The sequence below is a fragment of the Hylaeus volcanicus genome, chromosome 5 (assembly GCF_026283585.1).
Source record: "Hylaeus volcanicus isolate JK05 chromosome 5, UHH_iyHylVolc1.0_haploid, whole genome shotgun sequence".
NCBI lineage: Eukaryota > Metazoa > Arthropoda > Insecta > Hymenoptera > Colletidae > Hylaeus > Hylaeus volcanicus.
In genome coordinates this window covers 3,743,871-3,766,427 of record NC_071980.1, presented here as the reverse complement: position 1 = coordinate 3,766,427, position 22,557 = coordinate 3,743,871, and the positions used below count along the sequence as shown (strand labels likewise).

Below are 22,557 nucleotides of genomic sequence, written 5' to 3'. Positions count from 1 at the left end.
TAGATTTACTTATTTATATTTAAGTATAGTTTCCGCATTAATTAAGTAATCATAATTAAATTCAGTATTTTAAATATGTTAATATTAAATCCATAACCAATAATTCATAGTAGTAATATGATCTAGACAGTAAAATAAACGGACATTTGATTTACTTGTAGAAAATATGACGTTTCCGGTTTGGACGTAACAGCAGCTTCTACGTAGTTAGGTGAGAATAATTTTCCTCGAGTTAAAAAGTATATTTTGAAATTGTTCAACAAGATATCACAAGAAAAGCAACGTTAAGGTAATAAAAATAAAATTTAAACAATGTTTGATTGCAGATGGCAGATCGTCAGGAAGATATTTGCGGATTTTGGACGATCTCGTAGCATTTGCCGAATGCGTAGTCTATTTTCAACGAAGCATAGGCCCACATCGCTTTTGTCTATAAGAAATGTTAAAATTTCTTATACACCGCTGTGAACATTTATTTTCCATAAAAAGGATTTAATTGTTAATCAAATGTGAGTGGCTTTCCTGTCGTTCAAAAAGCCGAAGCCTATATCTTTTTTTTTTCGATATCGTTTAATTTTCAATCTATTAATCAGAGGGCAGTACGGTTTTATTACTCAGCACGTTACATACCACAAAGTTTTAAGTATATTTCGTAATAGATATAATAAAAATTGAAGAAAAATGATGAGCAAGCATTTGAAGCCTAAACAAGGTGGAGTAATGAATGTATTAGTGATATAACTTCATGGACATATTTGTCGGAGCTGCCGGGTTTTCGTAATAGAAACGTCATGCATGATATGCGTTACATTTGAAAATTTGCACAAGTGGTAATCGAATATTTTTAGAGATCGTTATTGAAAGTGTTAGTGATTTGAATACACCTACGAAATTCATAAAATCGGTCAAAATCGTAATGTAGCACAAATGGACGATCATTGCGTGCTATAAATAGAAGTTGCTCGGTGATGATGTCAAGTGATAGGGTGGGGTCGCGACAATTATTGGCCAACCGTAGGAGGGATGCGAAACGTGATTGGTCGGTTGTGTAACCATTCTGGGTGGGATATGCGCGGAAGTATTGCGCAGGAAGAAATCCGCCAGTTGACCATCGAGTGAGCACCGTTGTCTGGAAGAGCTTGTACCTTATACCGATAGTTTCACTATTTCTAGCTTTTCGTTGCTTAATTTCAGTATTTCAAGTTCTTTATTGTTAGGGAATGAACAATAACGAAAGCATAATTCAAGTAGAAAAGATTCGGTACAAAGATCCTTTCGATTGGCGTTTCTTATTTGTGAGGTAGATGATTCCGTATTGCACGATGAAAGGACAATTAGGATAGGAAAGCATTTCAAGAATTTAGTATTCGCGAACAATTATTGGGGAAAATACGTTTAGGCTTAGGTAAATAATCTTTGCCAATGTAATTTATTCGTAGGACTCGAGATCTTTTACCTGTTTCTTTTATGTTCGTAAGAATATTCTACAATATGGCGTTATAACGATTACGCCTGTCCTTCGAGAACTAGGTTGACATTTTTCCCACAAAAAACCCGAATATCTTTGTGTTTTATTACAGATTTACGTCATGATCCTATGTTTGTACTTCGATATGCGCTAAATCGTCAAGAATAACATCAAAATGGTAAGTCAAATTTATTAAAATCAATTACTTTCCCCCTTACTTCGCAAGTTTTTTGAGAGAGGGCGCCATATACTTAAAATTGCGACAGATGTAATGGAAGGGGAAAGCGCTAGGATCAATAACCTTCGCTTGTGTGACCTCGTATCCTATTTATGGTACCGCCAACTTCAATGGTTGTATTAAACAAGATTTGGTAGTGCAATGCTGGTTTATCTAAAATTAATGTAGTATGTATTTATAGTACTCGTTTCGAGTATCAAAATGGGGAAGGTAAATGATCCTTGTGCTTTTCTTCTGTTAAGTATGCATTACTGAAGTTGTTTTTTTTTTTTTTTAGCGATTAAAATTTAGTTTTTCTGTATTCATCTGATTCATGTAACACTTTTACGTAATACATTATTTATAGAAAAAGTTATAAAGATATGTTAATTTAAAATTTGTATAAAACAGTAAACTTCTTTTTTAGTAGAGGTTACATAGATTATCTTTTTCGTAAAATAGACTTAGTACATAGACTTAATTGAGCTGAAATCTCAAAGTTTTCTTATTAATTTAGAAAAATCTATGAGTAAATTCTACAAAGCCATTAAATTAGATATAATTTGTTATTTGCTCTATTCTATATAGCCTTTTGAAATTTTAAGGTGTTTGATGTTGTGCATATGCTCTTTCAGCCACGCATAGATCCATTATCATTATTGAAGTGTCTTAGTGTTTTGTTGGGGCCAAGTGGAGGTATTAAGAGTAAAGAAGAAGTTCATCGGTTAGCTAATTTAATGACAAAGTTCTCGAAGAAACTTGTATCAAAATGCATTTACATACAAATATTAAAAACTACAAACACCGATTTACTTAGTCAGTGAGTATATGCTTTTTTATCTTATTAGTACATGTTATTAATAAGCCAGGTACTACTTGTTTCAAAATTAAATTATTGAACAAATGATGTGTGTAAAATACACTTCTGTGTATTGCATGTTGAGACACACGACATGCACAATTTGTATAGTCGTGTGAATTGTTAAATGCATGCTAGATTAAAACATTTGAAACTCAGAACCATTGGACGGTTTGACATGTAAACCGTACTCACTGATGCGAGTTCTACAAAATTTATTTAGCAATTATTTTATTATAGAAATAATGAGTATTATTCCGTATTACGTACTATTAAATTTAACAATGCAAGACAAATTTAGAATTAGGACAATTTTTTATTTTTCTCAGATTTATGGGTGCTGGGGGATGGAATCTCATTCACATGTGGCTCACTGATGGTATCCTTGCAAAAAATTGGGCTCTCATTCAGGAACTTCTGGAACTTTTGCTGTTATGTCCAGTAGACATTGAAAGATTAAAAAGCAACAATTGTCCTAAATTAATAAAGGGTCTATCGAAAGAAGGCAGTCATCAAGGTGTTAGAGTGTTGGCCAGTCGATTAGTCGAACAATGGCTGAAAATAGTGAAAGGAGAAGCTGCACCAAATTCTGTACCAGCGCAGATCATGACTATTCAAGTGCAAGGTACCGGAGGTCTAGGACAAAATTTGGTTTCCCAATCAGCCCAACAACAACAACAGTTTTCCATTCATTGTGGTATTCAACAAGTTACGGATGGTGTTGAAAATGAAACAGTACACGTGCAAGATCTGCAATTTACTCCAAACTCTACATCAACTATTGCAGTACCTCATATTCAACAGCAGCAGCAGCAACCGCAAGAACTGCAGCAACAACAACAAGTACAACCTTTGCAATTGCAAGTTGTTAGTAAACCACAGCAAATGCAATTACAACAGCAGTTGTCATCACAGCAATCAAAAAAGCCAGCTTTTGTTGTGGTATCTACATCTTCACAATCCCCAGTTCCTGTGTATAAAATTACAATTCGTGAAGGTAAACAAATTCTTACAAAAGTGGAGACAGATGCTGCAAATATTAATAGTGTTTTAAATACGAATAGTACAAATATAGAAATTAATGGAGATGTTGTGAACGATGTATCTCCTGTGAAACATAATGTAGAGGAAGCAGAATCGAAGGAACTCAGTGATTGTGTAGTCAGTGGTCAAGATTGTAAAGCGGACGTTGCACAATCCGAAAAAGTAGACCAAGTTTCCAGTGAAGTGAAACAGACTGTAATAGATTCCACGGACAGTACCGATGTGGATGTTGTTAAAAATAAAGAAAATAAAGACTCTAAAGACACTAAAGACAATGTTAGTAGTGAAAGTAGTAAATCTAGTAATAAAGAAAATAGGGACTCGTCTAAAAAAGATGAAAAAAAATCTAGTAGTTCGGATAAAAAAAGTCATCATAGTTCGTCTTCATCCTCCAAAAGTTCTTCTAAACATACCTCAAGTTCCACTTCGCATCGTTCTAGTTCCACATCTTATAAATCTAGTAGTCACCGCTCTAGTTCTAGTAGTAGTAGTTCAAAAAGCTCTAGTAACAGGGATAAGTCTTCCAAGGACAAGGACAAGCATCACTCATCCAATTCATCCAGTAAACATGGTTCTAGTAAACCAAAATCTGACAAAGAAAAGGAAAAAGAAAAGCAAAAAAAGGATCAAGCAGAAAAGGATAAAGCAACGCTAGAAAAAGTACAAGGACAGGCATTGAGTTCAAAGTTAGGAAAAATACCTAAGAAGAAGTTGGAAGAAGAGAAATCAGGAGATGCAGCTGTAAGGAAATCGTCAACAGACTCTAGGGATAGCTCCAAGGAAAATAAGACTGATGGAAAAAAAGTTGTTGCATTGCCAGAGAAGAAGAACATTTCCATTTCTATTGAGAGTAGGAAAAATTCTCAGGATTCAACAATGCGGCCAAAGACTGTGAAAACATTTAATTCTAAATTCAGGTCAACTGGGTTGGAGGAAGAAGTTAAGCCTCCACCACCTAGATCAGGAAAGAAACCAAATCCTATAATTGATAAAAAAGTCATACCTCAGAAATTGCCTGCCCTGAAGAGACCATCTCCACTTAGAGAAGCTATTCCATCAACAGATAAACGAGCTAAGTTATCATTGGATACACCAACTACACCTCCAGGTGAAGAGAAGAAAGGAGGCATCAAATTGATACCACCAAAACCCAAACGTAAGTATTATCCAGTATCTAAAATATTATGCTTAAAACTTTTCCTTTACAAATACATATACATATTTTCTTCTATAAGTTAACTTAATTTATTCAAAGAAGATACATATTATCTTAAATTCTTGCCTAACACTGATGTTCTAAGACTAAATATGTAGCATTCAAAAAATGTTAAACATTTTTCAAGGAATTATTAAAAAGCTTATCTATTATCAGGAACTTTTGTAGAATCCGCATAAATTTATGTGATTCATATTTGATACATTATGTTTAGTATAAACTCTATCTAATTACTTAGGGTATACATTTTTTATAGGAATAGACTAAATGTTCAATTACAGTTGGTCCACTCTAAGGAAATTTATTATAATACACTAGCATGGTCTCAACCTTGTCGTTTTTTAAGACAAAGGAAAAACGTTCAAATAATATCAATCATTATTTGTATATTATATTTTGTATAATAATAGTATATTATCACTTTAAGAAAGATACCAATATTCTAGGAACAAAAAAACTGAGTAGTAAAAAAATGCTTACACAAGCCAAAGTATTTAATTAATTCTATGTAAAATAACCAGTCTTTGAGCATCAGTTTCTTTTATTATACATGCTACTACTAACTTCTTAATATTGAGTTTGCAGGTGGATGGCTCCAGGAGAAGCATGAGCAAACTAAATACTTATATATTTTATACATTACGCGAACATTGATTCGCATAGATTTCTTATTTTTCTAATTAATTCGCAATTTCTTCCAGGACAGGATTGTTTTAGTTTATATCATATAATAGAACCCTGTACTACTTTTTTTTTAAACGATTAGAGTCTTATAGAAGGTAAAAGAAAACCTGTATCAATCGACCCACATGGAAGTGGATCGAAAATGGATCTCGTGCTTACCTCGATAATTAACATCGTATTTGAAGAACGAAGACATTAGGATCGTCTCTTTGAACGTCGATTTATTTCCTATATTAAGAAGATTCAGCAGGTAATCTTCGATAAAGTATTAATTAAATCGTATGTACGAACTTTTTAAAAGCTGGTGCCGTGCGGTTAAACTTCTAGAATCGGGTACGTCGATAAGCGATACGTAAAAAGTAATTGTGCAGTTTTTTTTTTTAACAATTACTTGATTAAAACAGAAACGGTGTGTTTTCTTATTGATAGAATTTTCGGGGTGTGTGTTTTACCGTTCACCGATGAACGATATACCGATAGAAGACACCACCGGATATTACTAATCTACTTAGGTAAGGAGACAAACTAAACTCTTGTCTGTCCATACTTCTTCCCTTGTACATGTACACCCTATTAAGCATTTAAATAAATTGATCAGAAATCTGGAAATATTTAACTCTTGGGTTTCTGCTATACATTTTGCTCACTGAATGCTTGATAAAGCAAACACTCATACCGTGGGCCCATCCAGATTTCCATCCTCTCGGTGACTAATTGCACATGTTGAAGGTGCAAACTAAATCGGGGCTTTCAAAGTGGTGTCATTTATCAAGATTAAATACATTCAATTTTCAGACGATCGTAGTAGAACTATCGATGCTTAGAAGTTATAACAAATTATTAGCTTAATAATATAGTTAGCAATGAATTTTTATTGGATGCATGCTTTCCGAATATTTCAGTTCGGTCCCGTAAAATTACAACAAACGTAGGTTCTCTAAAGCTTACCCATAGGATGCATTTTGTTCCCTTCGTTTTATTTAGCGACCGTTTAAATACCAGTATTATATTCGAATAGTAACCGTAACTTCCATGTAAGAAATATAATAGAATGACGCCATTTCGAGTGTTACCGCACAAGGGAGACAAATTCTTGCAATCGATAAGCTATCATTACATCTGTATTATTCTTTAGTTCACAGTGGATTTGCAGAATCATTTGAATGCGTTCGTACGTTCATCAGAGAGAATAGAAATTTGTTTCGGGCGCATAGTCCCGAGATATCCTTGTGAAAGCGAGAAAGAATGATAAGAGGGAGAGAAAGAGAGGGATGAGAGAGCGTGCGTGCTCGTGTGAGAGAAAGAGAGAGTGAGAGGGAGATAGAAAGAGAGAGAGAGAGAGAAAGTAAATCGTATGTATGAGACAAGTAGATGAAAAAAAAGAAAACAAAAAATATGTGGCACGACGTTCGATGGAAGAACATTTAAAAAAAAAAAAAAAACAGAACGGAATCTCGTGGATGAAAAGTACTTGAAATGCGACGCTGCGTTTCGACTCGTCGTCTTCGAGCAAGCCGCCCCGTAGGATCAGCGGGCCTCTTCTTACACGACACGTAACCGTCTATTACCAATGACGACGTCAACACGGCGAAGAAGTCACCTTCCTTGCCAGTCGTCGCGGATTAACAATCGGGTGAAAAAGAACGTTAATTGGATCGGGAGAAAGATATAGAAGAGAGCAGGGAAAATATTCGATATGGTGCCTTGCTTTAGCACGTGTATAATGATAATTAAGTGATATTTTCTCGAACCCATATATATATGTATATACATATACATGGGAATCGCATTTATTTACTCCCTCGAGGAAAATAATCGGAAACAAACGAGTAAAATAATCTCGAAGTCTCACTTGAAACGTATATTTAATCTTTTGTATTCGAAACTCTTTGAAGAAGATACATTGACTCTATTTGCAAGGATATTCTCAGTTGATCGTGAATGTTTTAACATAATGTCGAAAAAAAATGTCATACGACGTAAGTTCGAGATAGACGCGATTGATTTTTCTTCTCAAAGTATTTAATTGAAACAAGCACGAAATCGATACGATATCGTGTAAGTTGCTTTTGTGAAATTGAGGTATTCGGACAGCTTAGTGTCTCGGAAAAAAAAAATACTGAAACGAAATAATTTTGTATTTGAATTGGACGCGAAGAAGGAGGATGGAAGGTAGTTACGACGGAGTTGCGCAACGGCGCACTTCTCGGTTGTGGCTGTGGAGTACAGAGACGGATGTTTTTGCGACGGTCTTCGCGTAGGCAGTCGCATATAGGACAAGTCTGTTTTCTCGTAGCAGTTACATTATACTCCGCGTAGTTATTAACCATTCAACATATTTAGATCTGCGCCACAACGTGTACGTATTCCCGTCATGTGGGTAGTTTGAATTCGAAACGGGATTCGAGCGGAAAATCAAAACCAATAGCTCGTCTGATTATTAAAGCTACTTTTTATTTAGGAATTATTTTCGTTTATGTCCTTGTCCATTCGTTGGACGTACGTTTCTGAAACAATTTTTTACGTATTGTCTTACCATTTTGCGATAATCAAGACAATACTTCAAACATAAACAAACGTTCTTTTGTTTATGTTAATTTCAATGTTGCGCTTCGATTACATTATACAAGAGAACAGAGTAAAATACTTGTACATTAAATTCGATGTGTATTAATATAGTTTCACATACGTATTATACATAATTTGTCTATAAACGCTAATTCGTATATATATAAACTTCTAATAATTTTTCTGATTGCATTATTAATGATTTATACATTAGATTTCATATTTAAAGAAGAAAAAAAAGAAGAATTCTTTATTAACTGTTACTTTCAAATTAACATAAAAAGTGGAAAAAAAGGAATATGCCTACAAGTAATTACTGATAAATTGCCAAAAATTTCGATAATTATTTGCGATTACATTAGACAATAGAACAATAAGTGTATACATTACAATGAAGGTCTTGCAAAGATACAAAATGAGATTTTGAAATGGCAAGTGCTCATTGATAGTTATAGAGGAGATGCACTATAAAAGTAAATTTGTGATTTGCAACATCTTTAGAGCGAAGTAAACGTAACATGACTTGAGCGTGAAAGCTTTATGGAAATAAAATTGGAGCCGTACAATAATTAAACCCGTATATTATTCCCCAGTTTACTATAATCACTTTTAATTGAATGCGTTCCATGAAATATTTATACAATTATCATGTAACTTATCAGATTGATATATCGTTTTTACACTATCTTCCTACATATAACAGTATTTTTGTTATCGTTGCGTTAATCGTATTGACATACAACGTCAGCAGTTATACATGCTATACTCGAAGGAAAAAATTCATCAATTGAAACGAAATTATTTGATGTTCTTACGAAATTCACTTGATTTCAAATTTTTAAATCGTTGCAGCGGTTTAATTGTTGCATCCCTCGACACACACACGATTATTAATATCGGAACGATAATTTAGTAAAGGAAAAAAAAAATGAAAAACTTTGAGAAATTATCCAATGATGTCGAGTAAATGCACAGAAAGCCTTTGTTTTTATTCATCATCAAAAATTATTCGTAAAGAAACTATTAAATGTCGTGCGATCGTTCGAAAATATGAGTTACTTTTAATATTGAAAGACTTAAAATATCAATATGAACAAGTGTTCCTTCGTTTTTCGCGTTGTTGAGAAATTCAAATAGCACGGTGCCGCTGTAATTGCGTATATATTATTTATATCTTTGTTTTGCATTCGGCATGGTACTTCGAACAATAGAACGATTCACTCGGCCAAATTTAAGGATAAAATTTATCGATTCGTTCACGATGGTTATTGTCTAATAATACCGTAGATTATAATTACGCAATAATTGAATTTAACTTTACCGCACGATATTGAATGTGGAATTGCGTGTAAATGTCTTTTCGATCGACTTTTTTTAAAACTTGTGTTTGTCAATGAATCATAATGGTACTTCGTTCTTCAAACTATTATAAAACAATGATTGATACTGTTTTTACTACAAATCTTCTTACAGGTGTTCCAGTTCATTTCCTGCTTCTTTGCTTTTTAAAATGAAAGTGTTATTTATTTTTAGCTTGGGTCAATTTATAGCGTCCACATTCCAGTCTCTGATTTTGGCAATTTATAAATTTGTTTTTCAAGTTGTTTTGCAGGTACGCGCGCGCTGATTATGAGAAATTAATTGTAAATATTTGAATAATTAACATTTCTTTTACAGTGGTCACTCGGGGCTACGGACATCTGCTGATTTATCACAACCGGATTCAATAGTGTCACAAGTGCAAAACTTTTTTCTAATAACAATTGATGCGCATAACGAAGCATTTAGTACCGTTAATTAGCAATTTCAGTCTTCGTGCTTATGAGTCTAGTGAAACCGGATGCGCGAAACTCCAAATTTGGACCATTTCGTGATACTAATTATTAAATCGATATCGATTAGAGTGAGATTGTTCCTCCTTCCCTTATTTTAACCGCAGACATTTATTTTTGTTTTTCCAGCAATGGTTCTGCAAGAAAGCGATATGTTCATGGATGCTCTTACTGCGTCGACCAAGAGTAAAGAACCGAGGAAGAGAAAACGGAGGACGTCCATCACGAAAGACGGTCCTACGGAAGCTAAAAAACAAGAAACTGCCAATAGCGATAATCGTGATGTTACACCTCCACCCACCTCACCACTAAGTGCCGATGAAAAATCACCTGTAGTTGTCAAGCCTAACTTTAAGGTGCGTATACTTATAAAATTGTGCGTCAACGCGTATAAATATAAAATTTAGCTCACTACGAACATTTCAAATTTTGTTAAACGTACATGCAACGATTCATAAATTGTCCTTCGTATTCGGATTTTTTAACCATAGAATAGAATTTTTAATTTTTCATACTTTAATTTAAATTAAAGAACACTTTTTGAAGAAACTTTTTAAAAAATTTAATATTACATATAAATCATGTAATAAATTATCTAATAGCTGTGATGTGTATGCGGTATGTTTTTATTATAGTTTTATCAAGATACATTGGAAACGGATGAAGATAAAGAGCAGAAAGAAAAGGAGAATTCGGACGAGGACGTTAAAAAGGAGAAAGACGAAACCGGAGATGATCATAAAGAAAATAGGGTATTCAAATCAGATATCGATGAAGATACTGGAAGTAACAGTAAGATATTTTACTCTTATTCGCCGATTTGTTGTGTACGCCTTAATAGCTCATTTTTCTGCTATAACTAATGGTTCTTTTTTTACTTATTAGCACCAACGCCTGATGATGATATGGAAGAAAAAACTTCCGATTCTCCCGAAGACTCGTCCTCTGTATCCGATTCGACGAAAAAGGACGTTAGCTCATATCCAGAAATACGTTACGTTGACGGGCTAAGAAGCGTTTTATTACTTCAAAAACGTAAAGGACCGAAGAAAGTACTGAAATGGAAAACAGATCTGGAATCGGTACGTTACTTCGAGCTAGACGAAACAGAAAGGGTTAACGTAACGAAGACATTCACCGACATGAAACAAATGGAGAAGCAGAATGAGAGAGAAGCATTCCAAATGGCCAGAAAATTAAGTAAGTTATCAAAATACAATATCTTATATTGTTTTTAGTATTAATTAATAAGACATTTAACTAATTCTTTATACAATTTAATTTTCCAGGTAATGAAGACTTGATGGAAGAGAGGACAAGATGGAAACCTTTAATTCCAATAGATCTCCCTCCAGCGTTAGTAGAATCTGGAAAAGATAGCAGAGAAAAAGATGTCCAATACGCTCGAGAGAAAGGCATTTTGCAAGCGTTGTACTTCAACCGCAGCATGTAAGAATGCATTATGTATTTATACGATTACAAATGTTTTCTTTTCTTCTTATCAGTTAAACAAATGTTCCGTTCTCTGTATTTAAAATTTATATAATGCGTTTCAATTATAGGATTCCAGACTCTGCAGCGGAACCTGATGAGGAACGTCATCATGTATATAGCGATCCTAAAATCATTCCTTTGGATGATCTCACCGGAAATAAAGAAAGTGAGAAAGACTTTACTTCCATGGCGTGGCCAGAACCAAAACCCCAATTACAACCTCAAACACCACCAGTGACTAGCTTCCATTATCCATCGTTTCCTCATAATCAGCAGCCAGTAATGACTCCCATGGGTCCTCAGCCTACAATGGGTCCAATGCCTCAACTCTCTCAGCAAATGATGGGACCTACTCACATGGGTCCGTTAGGCCCGGAAATGGGCGCATCGATACCTGCCGGAGGAGGAGGATGGAGAACTGGAGATGGCAAAGTTGTTGTACCTGACGGAATAGGAATGAATCCAATGGGCAATATGCCAAATGCATTTCCACCAGGAATGGAGGGTGGTCCAATGGTGCCACCTGGAATGATGGGTCCACCACCTATGTATAATCAACAAGAAGGCTATGGTATGATGGGTCCAGAAGATATGGGATTTAATAATATGAATCCAAATAATTTTCAAGGCCCACCTGGTCCTATGTACGGACCTGGACCTAATTTTCAAGGCCCTAGAGGCGGTGGTCCAATGCATGGTAGAGGCAGAGGTGTCCCTGGACCTGGTTGGTACAGAGGTGGTGGGGGACCACCAGGAAGAGGTGGTTGGAGGGGCGGCGGCGGTGGTTGGAGGGGAAGTGGGAAGCAACCGCCAGTGTGCAGACAGTTTTCTAAAAATGGCTATTGCCGAGTCGGTGATAAGTGTCAGTATCTTCATCCTGGAGTGAACTGTCCACCATTTTAAAAGAAATTGTTGTAATCGAAAAATTCATCGGAATTTTTGTGATAACGTGATGATCTGAACATTTATTGTATCTAAATGACTTTGAAAGAATGCACGATCGTACAGAAACAATCGTATTCGACTCAAGCACGCGTTAGATGCGATGATCAATGATAATGTGCAATTTTCTATCAACAATGTGAATAATCAAGCGCATAAGGGAATATCTATACAGTTATATTTTCACGGGATTTAAATGATATTGAATAATTCTCAATTTCTTTACATTGCATAGTACATAACAAAACAAATATTACGAAGAACGGCATAATAAGTTTTTTTTTTTTTGTAAATGAAAATGCAGAATTTCGTAGTTGGAAACAGCTTTAAGTTTAAAATGACAATGGGATGAAATTATTAGGTTTATCGGCTGCTGGACAGCGAGAGGACTGCAACATGCTTCACTCTTTATTATGATTTCGAAGGGATATTACACAACTTTAAAAATATGATTTTTATTTATCTATTTTAGAATATACTGAAAATTGGAGTATATCGCATAATACGAAATCTCGATTATCATGTCTTCCTTTTGCATTCATAATTTACAGAAAGCACCCACACTTCAGTAATTAAATTAACAAGAGAGTCGCGAGTTTTAATCTTAGCATTACGACTAGCGATTTCGAAGTATATGACGCTAATGAGCTGGAAGTGCAAATTCCAATTTCATTTTATTTGTCTTTCAAGATTGCTGAGTGGGTGTCCAATTGCTTTTTATTAAGAAGTATACATAATTAAAATGCTGTTAAAACGAATTAAGTATGAACATACAACGGAACATTGTAACACCAAAAGTTCAAATAACGAGTTAAATAACTTTTTATTCGTTAAGATTTCTCACATTTAGTCGTTCATGTAGATTTATTGTAAATATCATAATTGTATCATTTTGTATAAAATATCGGTAGCTCTAATAACAAGAGACTGTTTTAGGTTTAACTAGAATGTAATAATATAAAAAGAGCAACAATTCTTAGTAAAAACATGTATGTATGATTTGAAGTAATTAATACGATACAGTGACATTTATAGAGTGCATTTTTAATAATAAATTGAATCTGTGCTCTATGAATCAGATTGTCAGTATATTATAATTGTATTACATATTTTTTACGAATTAAGGGTAGTGGTTATTTTTTTGTATATGATTGATCGTTACGTTTGTATATAATATTGATTGTTGTATAAGAGCTGCTTGATGGAATACATGAGTGATAACTATTTTCTAAAATATGTTGCATTATTATACCAATTAAAAGGCACCTATATCATTCTATTACTTTTAAATACTTTTCTTTCTCTTTCAATTTTTCTATACAAATTGTCGTTTTATATATCGTAGCCCATCGTTCTCTCCCTCAGGGGCTGTAACATGATGCACGTACGCGGCTACAGTAGGTACCCGAGGTACCCGAGCTATAGCAGATTCCTACACATATAAGAGATATTGCAAACAGTATCAAAACAATCTAAGAGTTACGTAAGACATAATAATATGGAAAACGGCATATAGACATTTATTTACATCATTTTTAGGAGCAACTATATAACAAGGACGGGACTAACCATTGCTAACCAGTAATTTACTCGCTTTCTCGTCTTGTTAGGGCATGTTCCAATATTAGTATAGTTTAGCGAGTATAGTACCAGTGACGCCATCAGTGGGAAAATGTCCAAGTTTGTAGTGAAAATAGTTTCCATTGTTTCCTATTAGATGGCGTCACTAACTAAAGGCTCGATACTTATTGCTCTTGAACTTATTGAACTGTTTGAATAATATATTACAATTGTATATTGTAGTGTTATAAAGCAGAGAATCGTATTAATTATGCATTTATGAAAAATAAAGAATAATCGATTAAAAGATATATGTAGCGCCATCGTACAGAAATGGTGGCAATTATTTTCACTACAAACTTGGACATTTTCCCACTGATGGCACCACTGGTACTAATACCTACTGAACTATAGTTTTACAGTATCTCTTTTTTTTTATTAAGATCTGAACGAATTATGAAGATGCTACAAAAATTATGCTAACTACTTTATTCACTAGCCATTAAATATGAACGTTGAAATTTTCCGAATAGAAAAAGTGCAGCAGTGGGCGCTTATCTGCTACTAAAGTGCAATCCAAAGAATGACACCCGACGCACGAGCTATACTTATATCGGCGCCAAATGTGTCATACAAAACGTTCCATTATCCTCTCAGAGTATGAAGGAAGTTGTAATACATTCCACGAGAAACATTTTACACTACGTGAAACACCCTGTATATATGATTCGTGGCTTCTTGAAATTGTTACTCGCTGGTAAACTCATCGAAGACGTTTGACACACGATAGGACAAATTAATATTCAACGACGCGTCCACGTAAGCATAGTAGACGTTTCACGATTTTTAAATGCGTAAACATCTCACAAGTATTTTTAGAACAAACTCGTTTCATTGTTGAATAACCTCCGGAAGATTGATATAATTATCTAAAAAAAAAAAAACATATTGCGACGCAATACGTTAATGTCTCATTTCAAACGCCCATCAACAACGAGCAAATAGAAAATAGAGCGCAGGGTATAGTGATATATAGAAATCAATGACGTGCAATCGATCAAATAAGCAATAACTTTGCGTAGATTTGCCTATATATCCTATGCAAATTAAATATGCAATAATAGGCTATCCACATAAATACGTAACGGATAAGGATTTAAAGCAATATGCTTCCACCGCGATAAATTCCGTTTCCCTGGTAAATCAACTTTAGTCAATTGTTTGCTGAGTATTCTGAACACGAGAAAGTCAGGATACAGTTGAAAAGACTTGTATGCCAACCAATCAAATCAAGTTGGCTCGATATCATCGATAGCAGTGTGCACAGAGCAAACTAAATTGTGTCATATTTATTTATTTAGTACTAGGCGCCTCATTTTAGGCCTATTGACATAGGTATAGGGTATACATCTAGATATAACATGAGATGACGAACTATACGAAATATTTATGTAAATATTAACGTGTATATAGTCACTATGATAGTTATGCTATACGATACATATGCAGAACAAGTTACTGTAATAATTGTCATACTGTTTAACTTATATTGCACAGTGTATGTATGTAGTTAGTCTGCAGGTTTTATTTTAATTGAAAATTATTGTTGCAGTGGTGGTGACCTCCCGTGGTAGATGGAATATTTCCAGTTGAACCCGGCATAGTTTTACGATTGCCGCTAATTACAACAAAGAAACAGTTGTTGGAGTTGGTCGGAGTCGTTGCTTGGCGGATATCGGTCTCGGCAGAACGCAAAGTGCAAAGTTACCCCGATGCTTCTGCGTGCTGGTCTGTTGTGTGACGTCGTATTGTCTTTTAATAGTCAGCCCTTGTGACCGGTTTTTCCGTCGTTAACGAGGCACCGTTGTACGTCGAGACGCGCCCTCGTCCGACCTTGAAACTTATAATCGTTCATAGCGTTCGATGTTCGAAACATCGTCTGAAAAATTGTTAATCTTGCTCCACAGGTTCGATTCTTTTTGTTTGACCTCGGCGCCTCGTTAACGCGGAGCAACAGTGAAATGGCGAAAAAGACGTACGATCTGTTGTTCAAGTTGCTGCTTATCGGTGACTCCGGGGTCGGCAAGACTTGTATACTGTTTAGATTTTCGGACGATGCCTTTTCATCAACGTTTATTTCCACCATAGGTAAGACGAAGCGTTACGTTTAAACGATTGTTGATTTTGTAACATGGTGCACTTCACGAACCGGATCGCTCGACACTGGGAATCCGTTTCGGCGGAGTAGGTTATGCTGCCCAAGATAAAATTCTTTACGTCGTCCGATGAAAATACGTGAAATCCTACCCGACGAATAACGGATAATTCGATGTCAAAAGTGTTGTTTCATTTTTTTTTCTTATCATAAATACGATAAGTCGTACGCGGGACTACGTACAATTGTATCTCTAAACGGTTAACTTGACAATATTGTTACAATAGGGGGATGTTTACGTGATTAAACGTTAACGTATATCGTGAAGTGTCTGTTACATAAATAAATGTGGCGTTTTTTTTTTGTCACTCAGGTATCGATTTTAAAATCAAGACAGTGGAATTAAGAGGAAAGAAAATCAAGTTACAGATATGGTAAGATATCGAATATACACTTGTTCTAAACAACCCTTAATCTATGCGCTTACAGGGATACTGCTGGTCAAGAAAGATTTCATACCATTACCACTTCGTACTACAGAGGTGCGATGGGTATTATGCTTGTTTACGACATCACTACTGAGAAGACATTTGAAAATATTGTCAAATGGTTGAGAAATATCGATGAAGTAAGTTTGATTTGTGCATATTTCATTATCGGATGTGAATAGAAAAAGTGAAAGTTGTTTATCTTATTCAGGTTTTCATTGTTTTAGCATGCAAATGAAGATGTGGAAAAGGTGATATTGGGAAACAAATGTGACATAGAAGATAAACGTGTTGTTAGTACAGAAAGAGGAGAAGCGGTAAAGTGACAAAAACAGTAATTTTATGAAACTTGTAAATGTTACAGATCGATAAGCCTATATTCACTTTTAGATAGCAAGAGAGCATGGAATCAGATTTATGGAAACATCTGCGAAAGCAAATATCAACATTGATCGCGCATTTAGTGAATTAGTTGAAGCAATATTGGAGAAATCACATGGGAAAGAACCTCAAGATGCTCCTGATAGAGTAACAGTTGATAGAAGGGTGGAAAGAAGTTCTAATCGGTGCTGCTAATTTTATATTATTTATTTCAATGGCGCATAATAAACTATATATCAGCTCGTGCCACTCAAAATAGATTTGTGGATAGATGTAGAGCATAATTTAAAGCATAATAGTATAATTAAACTCTTCACGACACTGCCTAATCAAATTCAATTGAACTCATTTGATGACAGTTCTGATAAGTTGATACTTACGTTTAATTTAAGAGAAACACGTTTGGTTAAAAAGTGAAGTTTCCTAATTATACCTGAATTTCGAATGGTGGGGCTATAAGTGCTGTTTGTCGCATATATCATTGTATTTATAAATGTGTCTATTGCATGTATACAAACATTAGAGTTCCATCAGAGTTTTTATAAATAATATAAGGAATTCAATAATAAGTACTGCTGATGGAGCTTCGTTTTCCATATGAAACTTCATACATTGTTGTACGAACAAAGTCAACTAGGAACAATGTATTTGTTACGAGGCTGCAATTTGTTACCATAATAAGAAGAGTGAGAATGAATGTGGGCTTTTAATCTTTAAAATCTATGTGAACATTGAATGCTTTTTCATACGGATATTGCACTATATATGCTTATTTACACTTTAAGTTGAAATCTAAAGGCTTAAGACCGAGAGCTTTTATCCTATTTGTGTAAGACTAATTTACTACAAATATAAACATTCACGATTTCGAAGTGATCATCTTTTATTATCCTTCACAATAAATACAAAGTACAATAAATAAGTATACGATTAAAAGTACTGTGTATGTAATATTGTCATGTACGATATTAGATTTAATCAAATACTTTCATCCTTATAGTGCACTAACGACACGTGAAAAGCTAGGTTGTGCTGCGAGAAATCGCAATGTAAAAATTGAAGTACAGTCTTACATATTTATGTCAAAAAACAAACATATCGCTTAATACTTTAGAATTTTTTTTATTATGCAAATATGATCATTGATAACATAACATTTGTTTTCTAAGCACACAACGAGATATACATATATAATGCACTTTTAGGATAATCTGGAAGTGTAATAATGTTTAAACATTATAATGCTACGTCTAATATGAACATTAATACTATTAAAACATATTTTTTTATTATATATACTAATGATTAGATCAATTATTTTTCACATAAATAGGATTTCTTTGTGTTATGACAAAATACAAAAAGTAAATATTTGTTTACAAAATGAATACTTTTTCAACCAAATGGACATAAATATATAGTATTTTTTTTTTAAATTATCGAACATAAATAGGGGTAAATTATGCATCTACACATATTATACACTTGTATGTTCTTAAATACAAGACAACTAGCTCACTTTTCTTAGCATAGGAATTATTTGTTTGACTTACAAGACTAAAAGTTCAACTTTAGAACAATATCTTCATGTTGACTATATTTTGAAAAACGTGAAAAAACTATTGGTTCACAGAAATTAATGCTCGAATTGCTACCAATATCGCTCGATCGTATCTTTATACTTATCTTTAATAAACTCTCTGTACACAAAGTAAAGAAAGTCAAAATAGAATAAGGATAAGTAAAAGCAGTTTGCGTTAACAATTATTCTAATAACTGACAAAAAATATGTATTTTATAATACTTAGTCTCGTGAAGTGCCAATAATAGTCAAAATATAAAGGAAAATGTTGATAACATCTATGTAAAGATTCAATGCAGCGAAGATGTATTCTTCCGGGGAAATTGCAATCTTGTGATTACCGCCGATCATAAGTTGTGTATCATAGATCAAATAAATGGAGAAAAGCAGAGCTCCAATTGATGCGTACATTATAGTCATAGTTTTCCCATGCCAGATCATTGCAATTATTCCAAAGAGTAGAAAAATAATCATTGCGACAAACAAAATACTGTTGAGGCCAGTAAAATCAAATTTTGTTTGAAATGCAAATAACGTCAGTGAAAGACAAACAACTGCTGTAATTCCAGCAGCCAAGAGTACCTGCAAATATTCCACAGAAACGTGTTATTTCTTATATAATTGTAGATATAACGCATGATTCAGCATATATAGAATATATAGATGGTCCAAAACACTTCTTGGGAGGAACATAAAATGAAAGCTAACTTAGTACCTTACCTCTGTAGATTTGTATGTTGAGGCAGCAGTAGCTAACAGGAAACTTTCTGCTATTGTGAATAGAAACAGAAAAATAAAATTCATAGGGGCTTTTCGCCTCACACTGGTACAACAAGCCATGCATATAATCAGAACTATAGTGACTGCAAAACAAATCCAAAACATCTCCGGATGCCGCATCGACCATTTTTGAGTAGGTTCATGATAAAGGAATAACGCGATCAGTCCCACCGTAATCAAAAGCTGGCACATCAGTATACTATAAACTTTCCTGAAAGAAAGAATATAAAGTTGCAATTAAACTTAATAGAATATTATTTATCGCGATACGAACCTGATGAATCCATTTCTGATCGATTTGTCATTGAATTCAAATCCCTTGACTTCATCTTGCATAGGATCTTCTGCATAATTTGTCCCATACATGCCTGGATGTGGTCCTGCAACAAACGCTGCACCAGGTGGTGGTGCTTGCTCGTAAGGGGGAGCAGCTGGAGGAGGAATAAAACCAGGTCCTGTAAAGCGATAAAATATTATAAATGTATTAATAAATCATAGATCATAGCCATCTATCAAGTTGCTATAACTTGTAATTATATACTCAGGGGCTGTAGCATGTGTCTACGCGGCTAGAGTGCGGATTTAGCGATCCCGAGCTACCCGATATATAGAGAAGCCAGAAGTGCTCAACGAACATGTAAATTGAATAATATTATGTACACTAACCTGGGGGGACTGGTGCACCGTAAGGAGGTGGATATCCTGGATTATACCCGTCGTGAGGTGGATACCCAGGATTTTGTTGTGGATAACCTGCACAATCGAATTTCAGTCACATAAAACATTATGCTGCAATAGAGCCTGCATTCAAACTTAAGCATCGATGTTCATAAAATTTTGTGCTCTAATAACAGCCACTAAATGTTGGTGCATAGCCTTTTTCATATATTAATGATGTTATATTTCTCTTTAAATTGTTATTTTACATATAGATTGATCGTTTGATAACGATATATATATAATACTGGCACTGCATTAACTCCTTTTTACAAATGTGCAACTACTAATGCTTTTTTTTTTGTTAATTACATATTATACATCTTCTCTGAAATGTTGACACATTTGCAGATGGTTTAGAGCAGTGGTTTCCAAACTTTTTGGAAGGCGTCCTAAACGAAAAAATAAGAAAGAAAAGGATAACTGCAACCAGATGAATGGCATTTAAAATGATAAAAGAAAATATATATAATCCTACAATTGTTAAATTCTAATGATTAGAGATGTATCAATAGAAAAGAATATCTAAATTGTTGCATTCGAGTACATTAAAAATTTTCATTCGCACCCCCCTGGATCATAAAACGCCTCCTACTTTGGAATACACTGGTTTAGAGTGATGATTGCCGCTTGAAACAAGCATCATGGTGTTTGCAGTTTGCTAAACATTCTGTTGCATGTTAAAGACACGGATAATGTACAAAAATCGAGAATATTTAAAACATAGAAAAAGATCAGAACCTTGTTGTCCTGGATAATATCCTGCACCAGGTGTGTTCTGCCAAGTTGTCATCTTTGGTTTTTGTTTTAGCTGAAAAAGAATCCACTATTATCATGAGACATTGTTGCAAATGCATCAATGGAACGCCAGCGCACGAATGTATCAGCAACCTTGAAAGTGTGATATAAAATTTTATTTTTACATAGTCGACTACAATCATAATCATACAATGATTACCACGCGCACGAATAAGGAAAAAAAAACAAAATAATTCATTTGTGTATAACCTTTTATAAATACACACGCGTTTAATCTTTCAATGGCTGTGTGAATTTTGATGACGTTATAGTTATGGCCGCGTGGGGCACGCTACCGCCCTAAACGGCTTTCTCAAGTTCAGACAAAGTAAAATTGAAAAACTTGTTATCAGAGCGAACGACTGACGCTATGCATTAGATAATTTTAGATAATTTCTTGGAAAGTAAACACATTTATTCTTAAGGAAAAATAACGAAAGTTAGCATACAATAGCAACAAAGTTACACTAACTTTCCCATCTTAAAATAATGCTAAAGTAAGAATATTATATAATTGCAGATTGTGAAAGCAATTTCTAAGAATTGTACATTCATTTGTTTAATACAAAAAAACGTGTAGAATAAATACATATTAAAAGTGCCGTCCCTGTTATCTTATCTCAAAAAGATTACACTTATACATCTGATGTAAGATAGTACACATATCTGAAATTGTTAATTTTAAGCATTAAATGGTGTAAAATGCTCATACTTACAGACATTCTTTAAATAACACACTGACTAATGTAGTTAATTTCTATTAACAGTGCAAATCTAACAAGATAAAGCAATTGTGCAATTTAGAAGAGTTAAATATGTACTAAAACATATACACGTGTGTATTTAAATACCGTAGATATGAGCATAATTGACGTTCGTTGTTTTTTCAGAGAATTAATTTCAGCTGAAAAAGAACACTAGAAACACCAGTTAATAATTATCGCTAGACGAACATCCTACGTATGATTTTAACCTCATATCGGTGTCGGTTGTATCGATGTTGCTGTTTAAAAAAAGATGATTTCTCATTAAAGACAAGTATGTATACAGTACACCTCTCTCGATTGACAGTACAAACAAAAAAAAAGATGCGACGATAGCTTCAAACGTTACGTCATTTAAACAATTTTACTCGTCCCACTTAATAAGTAATTTTCTTCGTTCCGTTAGATACGCAGTTTTTTCATCTTGTTTAATGTACAATTATCACAAATTTTTGTACTTTGACAGAAACTAAAATATTACGGATAATAAGCGGTTTCGCTATAAAAGCAAGTAAGCCATAATATTGCGAAATCACACGACGATACTTCAACGTTTTCCCGTAACAACTGCAGGATAGATTAAAGCAGGTATTTCCGTGAGGTTGTGTAAATTTTAGAATCAATTTCTGTGACAGCCTTGCGACATTTTGTTAAGAATGTGTAGAATATTAATAAAAAAAAACAGACTTGTTTGTACGTCAGTTTGATGCGTCATGCGCACTTTCTGGAAATTGTTACAATCGATAATCACATTCGTGCGCCGAATGTAAGTTAAACGTATTTACCTCTTTGATACAGTGTTTAAGATCCGTAAACGGTGAAACACTTGAGATCTGCTTGAAATGATAATTACTCGGACTGAATTAAATCGTCAACTTCGTTCACGTATGGTGTACAATCGAGTATAATTACAAGAGCTTGTCGTATTCGACTGCCGCAAAGATGTCACTCCCCACTCATCAACCTTCGACTGAATCTCACGCGAGTACTGATATGAAGTACGTTGAA

General features: G+C 34.3%; 3 protein-coding genes across 8 annotated transcripts; 2 read left to right on the top strand and 1 right to left on the bottom strand.

Annotated features, from left to right (window-relative positions):
* Nucleotides 1-52: 52 nt before the first annotated feature.
* Nucleotides 53-13,606, top strand: LOC128876152 (ras guanine nucleotide exchange factor P). Of its 3 annotated transcripts, none has more exons than XM_054122279.1 (10): nucleotides 53-211; nucleotides 327-509; nucleotides 1,581-1,646; nucleotides 2,321-2,505; nucleotides 2,874-4,744; nucleotides 10,018-10,244; nucleotides 10,524-10,680; nucleotides 10,774-11,088; nucleotides 11,178-11,337; nucleotides 11,451-13,606. In XM_054122279.1, the coding sequence occupies exons 3-10, from the start codon at nucleotides 1,644-1,646 to the stop codon at nucleotides 12,283-12,285; spliced, it is 3,753 nt and encodes a 1,250-aa protein (XP_053978254.1). In that variant the 5' UTR covers nucleotides 53-211; nucleotides 327-509; nucleotides 1,581-1,643; the 3' UTR covers nucleotides 12,286-13,606. The 3 variants fall into 3 exon arrangements, with proteins under 3 accessions (XP_053978254.1, XP_053978256.1, XP_053978253.1); XM_054122281.1 differs by having other exon boundaries at nucleotides 327-1,405; XM_054122278.1 differs by lacking the exons at nucleotides 53-211; nucleotides 327-509; nucleotides 1,581-1,646 and adding an exon at nucleotides 1,710-1,916.
* Nucleotides 13,607-15,538: 1,932 nt separating this feature from the next.
* LOC128876159 (ras-related protein Rab-10) lies at nucleotides 15,539-17,780 on the top strand. 2 transcript variants are annotated; one of them, XM_054122295.1, is made up of 6 exons: nucleotides 15,539-15,672; nucleotides 15,852-16,032; nucleotides 16,413-16,473; nucleotides 16,529-16,667; nucleotides 16,755-16,844; nucleotides 16,918-17,780. In XM_054122295.1, the coding sequence occupies exons 2-6, from the start codon at nucleotides 15,906-15,908 to the stop codon at nucleotides 17,101-17,103; spliced, it is 603 nt and encodes a 200-aa protein (XP_053978270.1). In that variant the 5' UTR covers nucleotides 15,539-15,672; nucleotides 15,852-15,905; the 3' UTR covers nucleotides 17,104-17,780. The 2 variants fall into 2 exon arrangements, with proteins under 2 accessions (XP_053978270.1, XP_053978271.1); XM_054122296.1 differs by having other exon boundaries at nucleotides 15,613-15,750.
* A 234-nt stretch (nucleotides 17,781-18,014) lies between these two features.
* Nucleotides 18,015-22,514, bottom strand: LOC128876158 (protein lifeguard 2). Of its 3 annotated transcripts, none has more exons than XM_054122292.1 (6): nucleotides 22,335-22,514; nucleotides 20,729-20,798; nucleotides 19,937-20,023; nucleotides 19,545-19,725; nucleotides 19,211-19,481; nucleotides 18,015-19,072 (listed from the first exon to the last, which is right to left on the bottom strand). In XM_054122292.1, the coding sequence occupies exons 2-6, from the start codon at nucleotides 20,778-20,780 to the stop codon at nucleotides 18,713-18,715; spliced, it is 951 nt and encodes a 316-aa protein (XP_053978267.1). In that variant the 5' UTR covers nucleotides 20,781-20,798; nucleotides 22,335-22,514; the 3' UTR covers nucleotides 18,015-18,712. The 3 variants fall into 3 exon arrangements, with proteins under 3 accessions (XP_053978267.1, XP_053978268.1, XP_053978269.1); XM_054122293.1 differs by lacking the exon at nucleotides 22,335-22,514 and adding an exon at nucleotides 21,759-21,910; XM_054122294.1 differs by lacking the exon at nucleotides 20,729-20,798 and having other exon boundaries at nucleotides 22,335-22,513.
* Nucleotides 22,515-22,557: the final 43 nt, after the last annotated feature.

Bases quoted from the DNA above. Each gene is read 5' to 3' on its own strand.
- LOC128876152 (XM_054122278.1), top strand. The intron at 2,506-2,873 runs GTGAGTATATGC...TATTTTTCTCAG, and splicing joins AACACCGATTTACTTAGTCA to ATTTATGGGTGCTGGGGGAT. The intron at 11,338-11,450 runs GTAAGAATGCAT...TTTCAATTATAG, and splicing joins TTGTACTTCAACCGCAGCAT to GATTCCAGACTCTGCAGCGG.
- LOC128876159 (XM_054122295.1), top strand. From the start codon at position 15,906: ATGGCGAAAAAGACGTACGATCTGTTGTTCAAGTTGCTGCTTATCGGT. The intron at 16,474-16,528 runs GTAAGATATCGA...ATGCGCTTACAG, and splicing joins AAAATCAAGTTACAGATATG to GGATACTGCTGGTCAAGAAA. The intron at 16,845-16,917 runs GTAAAGTGACAA...ATTCACTTTTAG, and splicing joins GTACAGAAAGAGGAGAAGCG to ATAGCAAGAGAGCATGGAAT.
- LOC128876158 (XM_054122292.1), bottom strand. From the start codon at position 20,780: ATGACAACTTGGCAGAACACACCTGGTGCAGGATATTATCCAGGACAA. The intron at 20,024-20,728 runs GTTCTGATCTTT...TCGATTGTGCAG, and splicing joins ATATTATCCAGGACAACAAG to GTTATCCACAACAAAATCCT. The intron at 19,073-19,210 runs GTAAGGTACTAA...GAATATTTGCAG, and splicing joins CAACATACAAATCTACAGAG to GTACTCTTGGCTGCTGGAAT.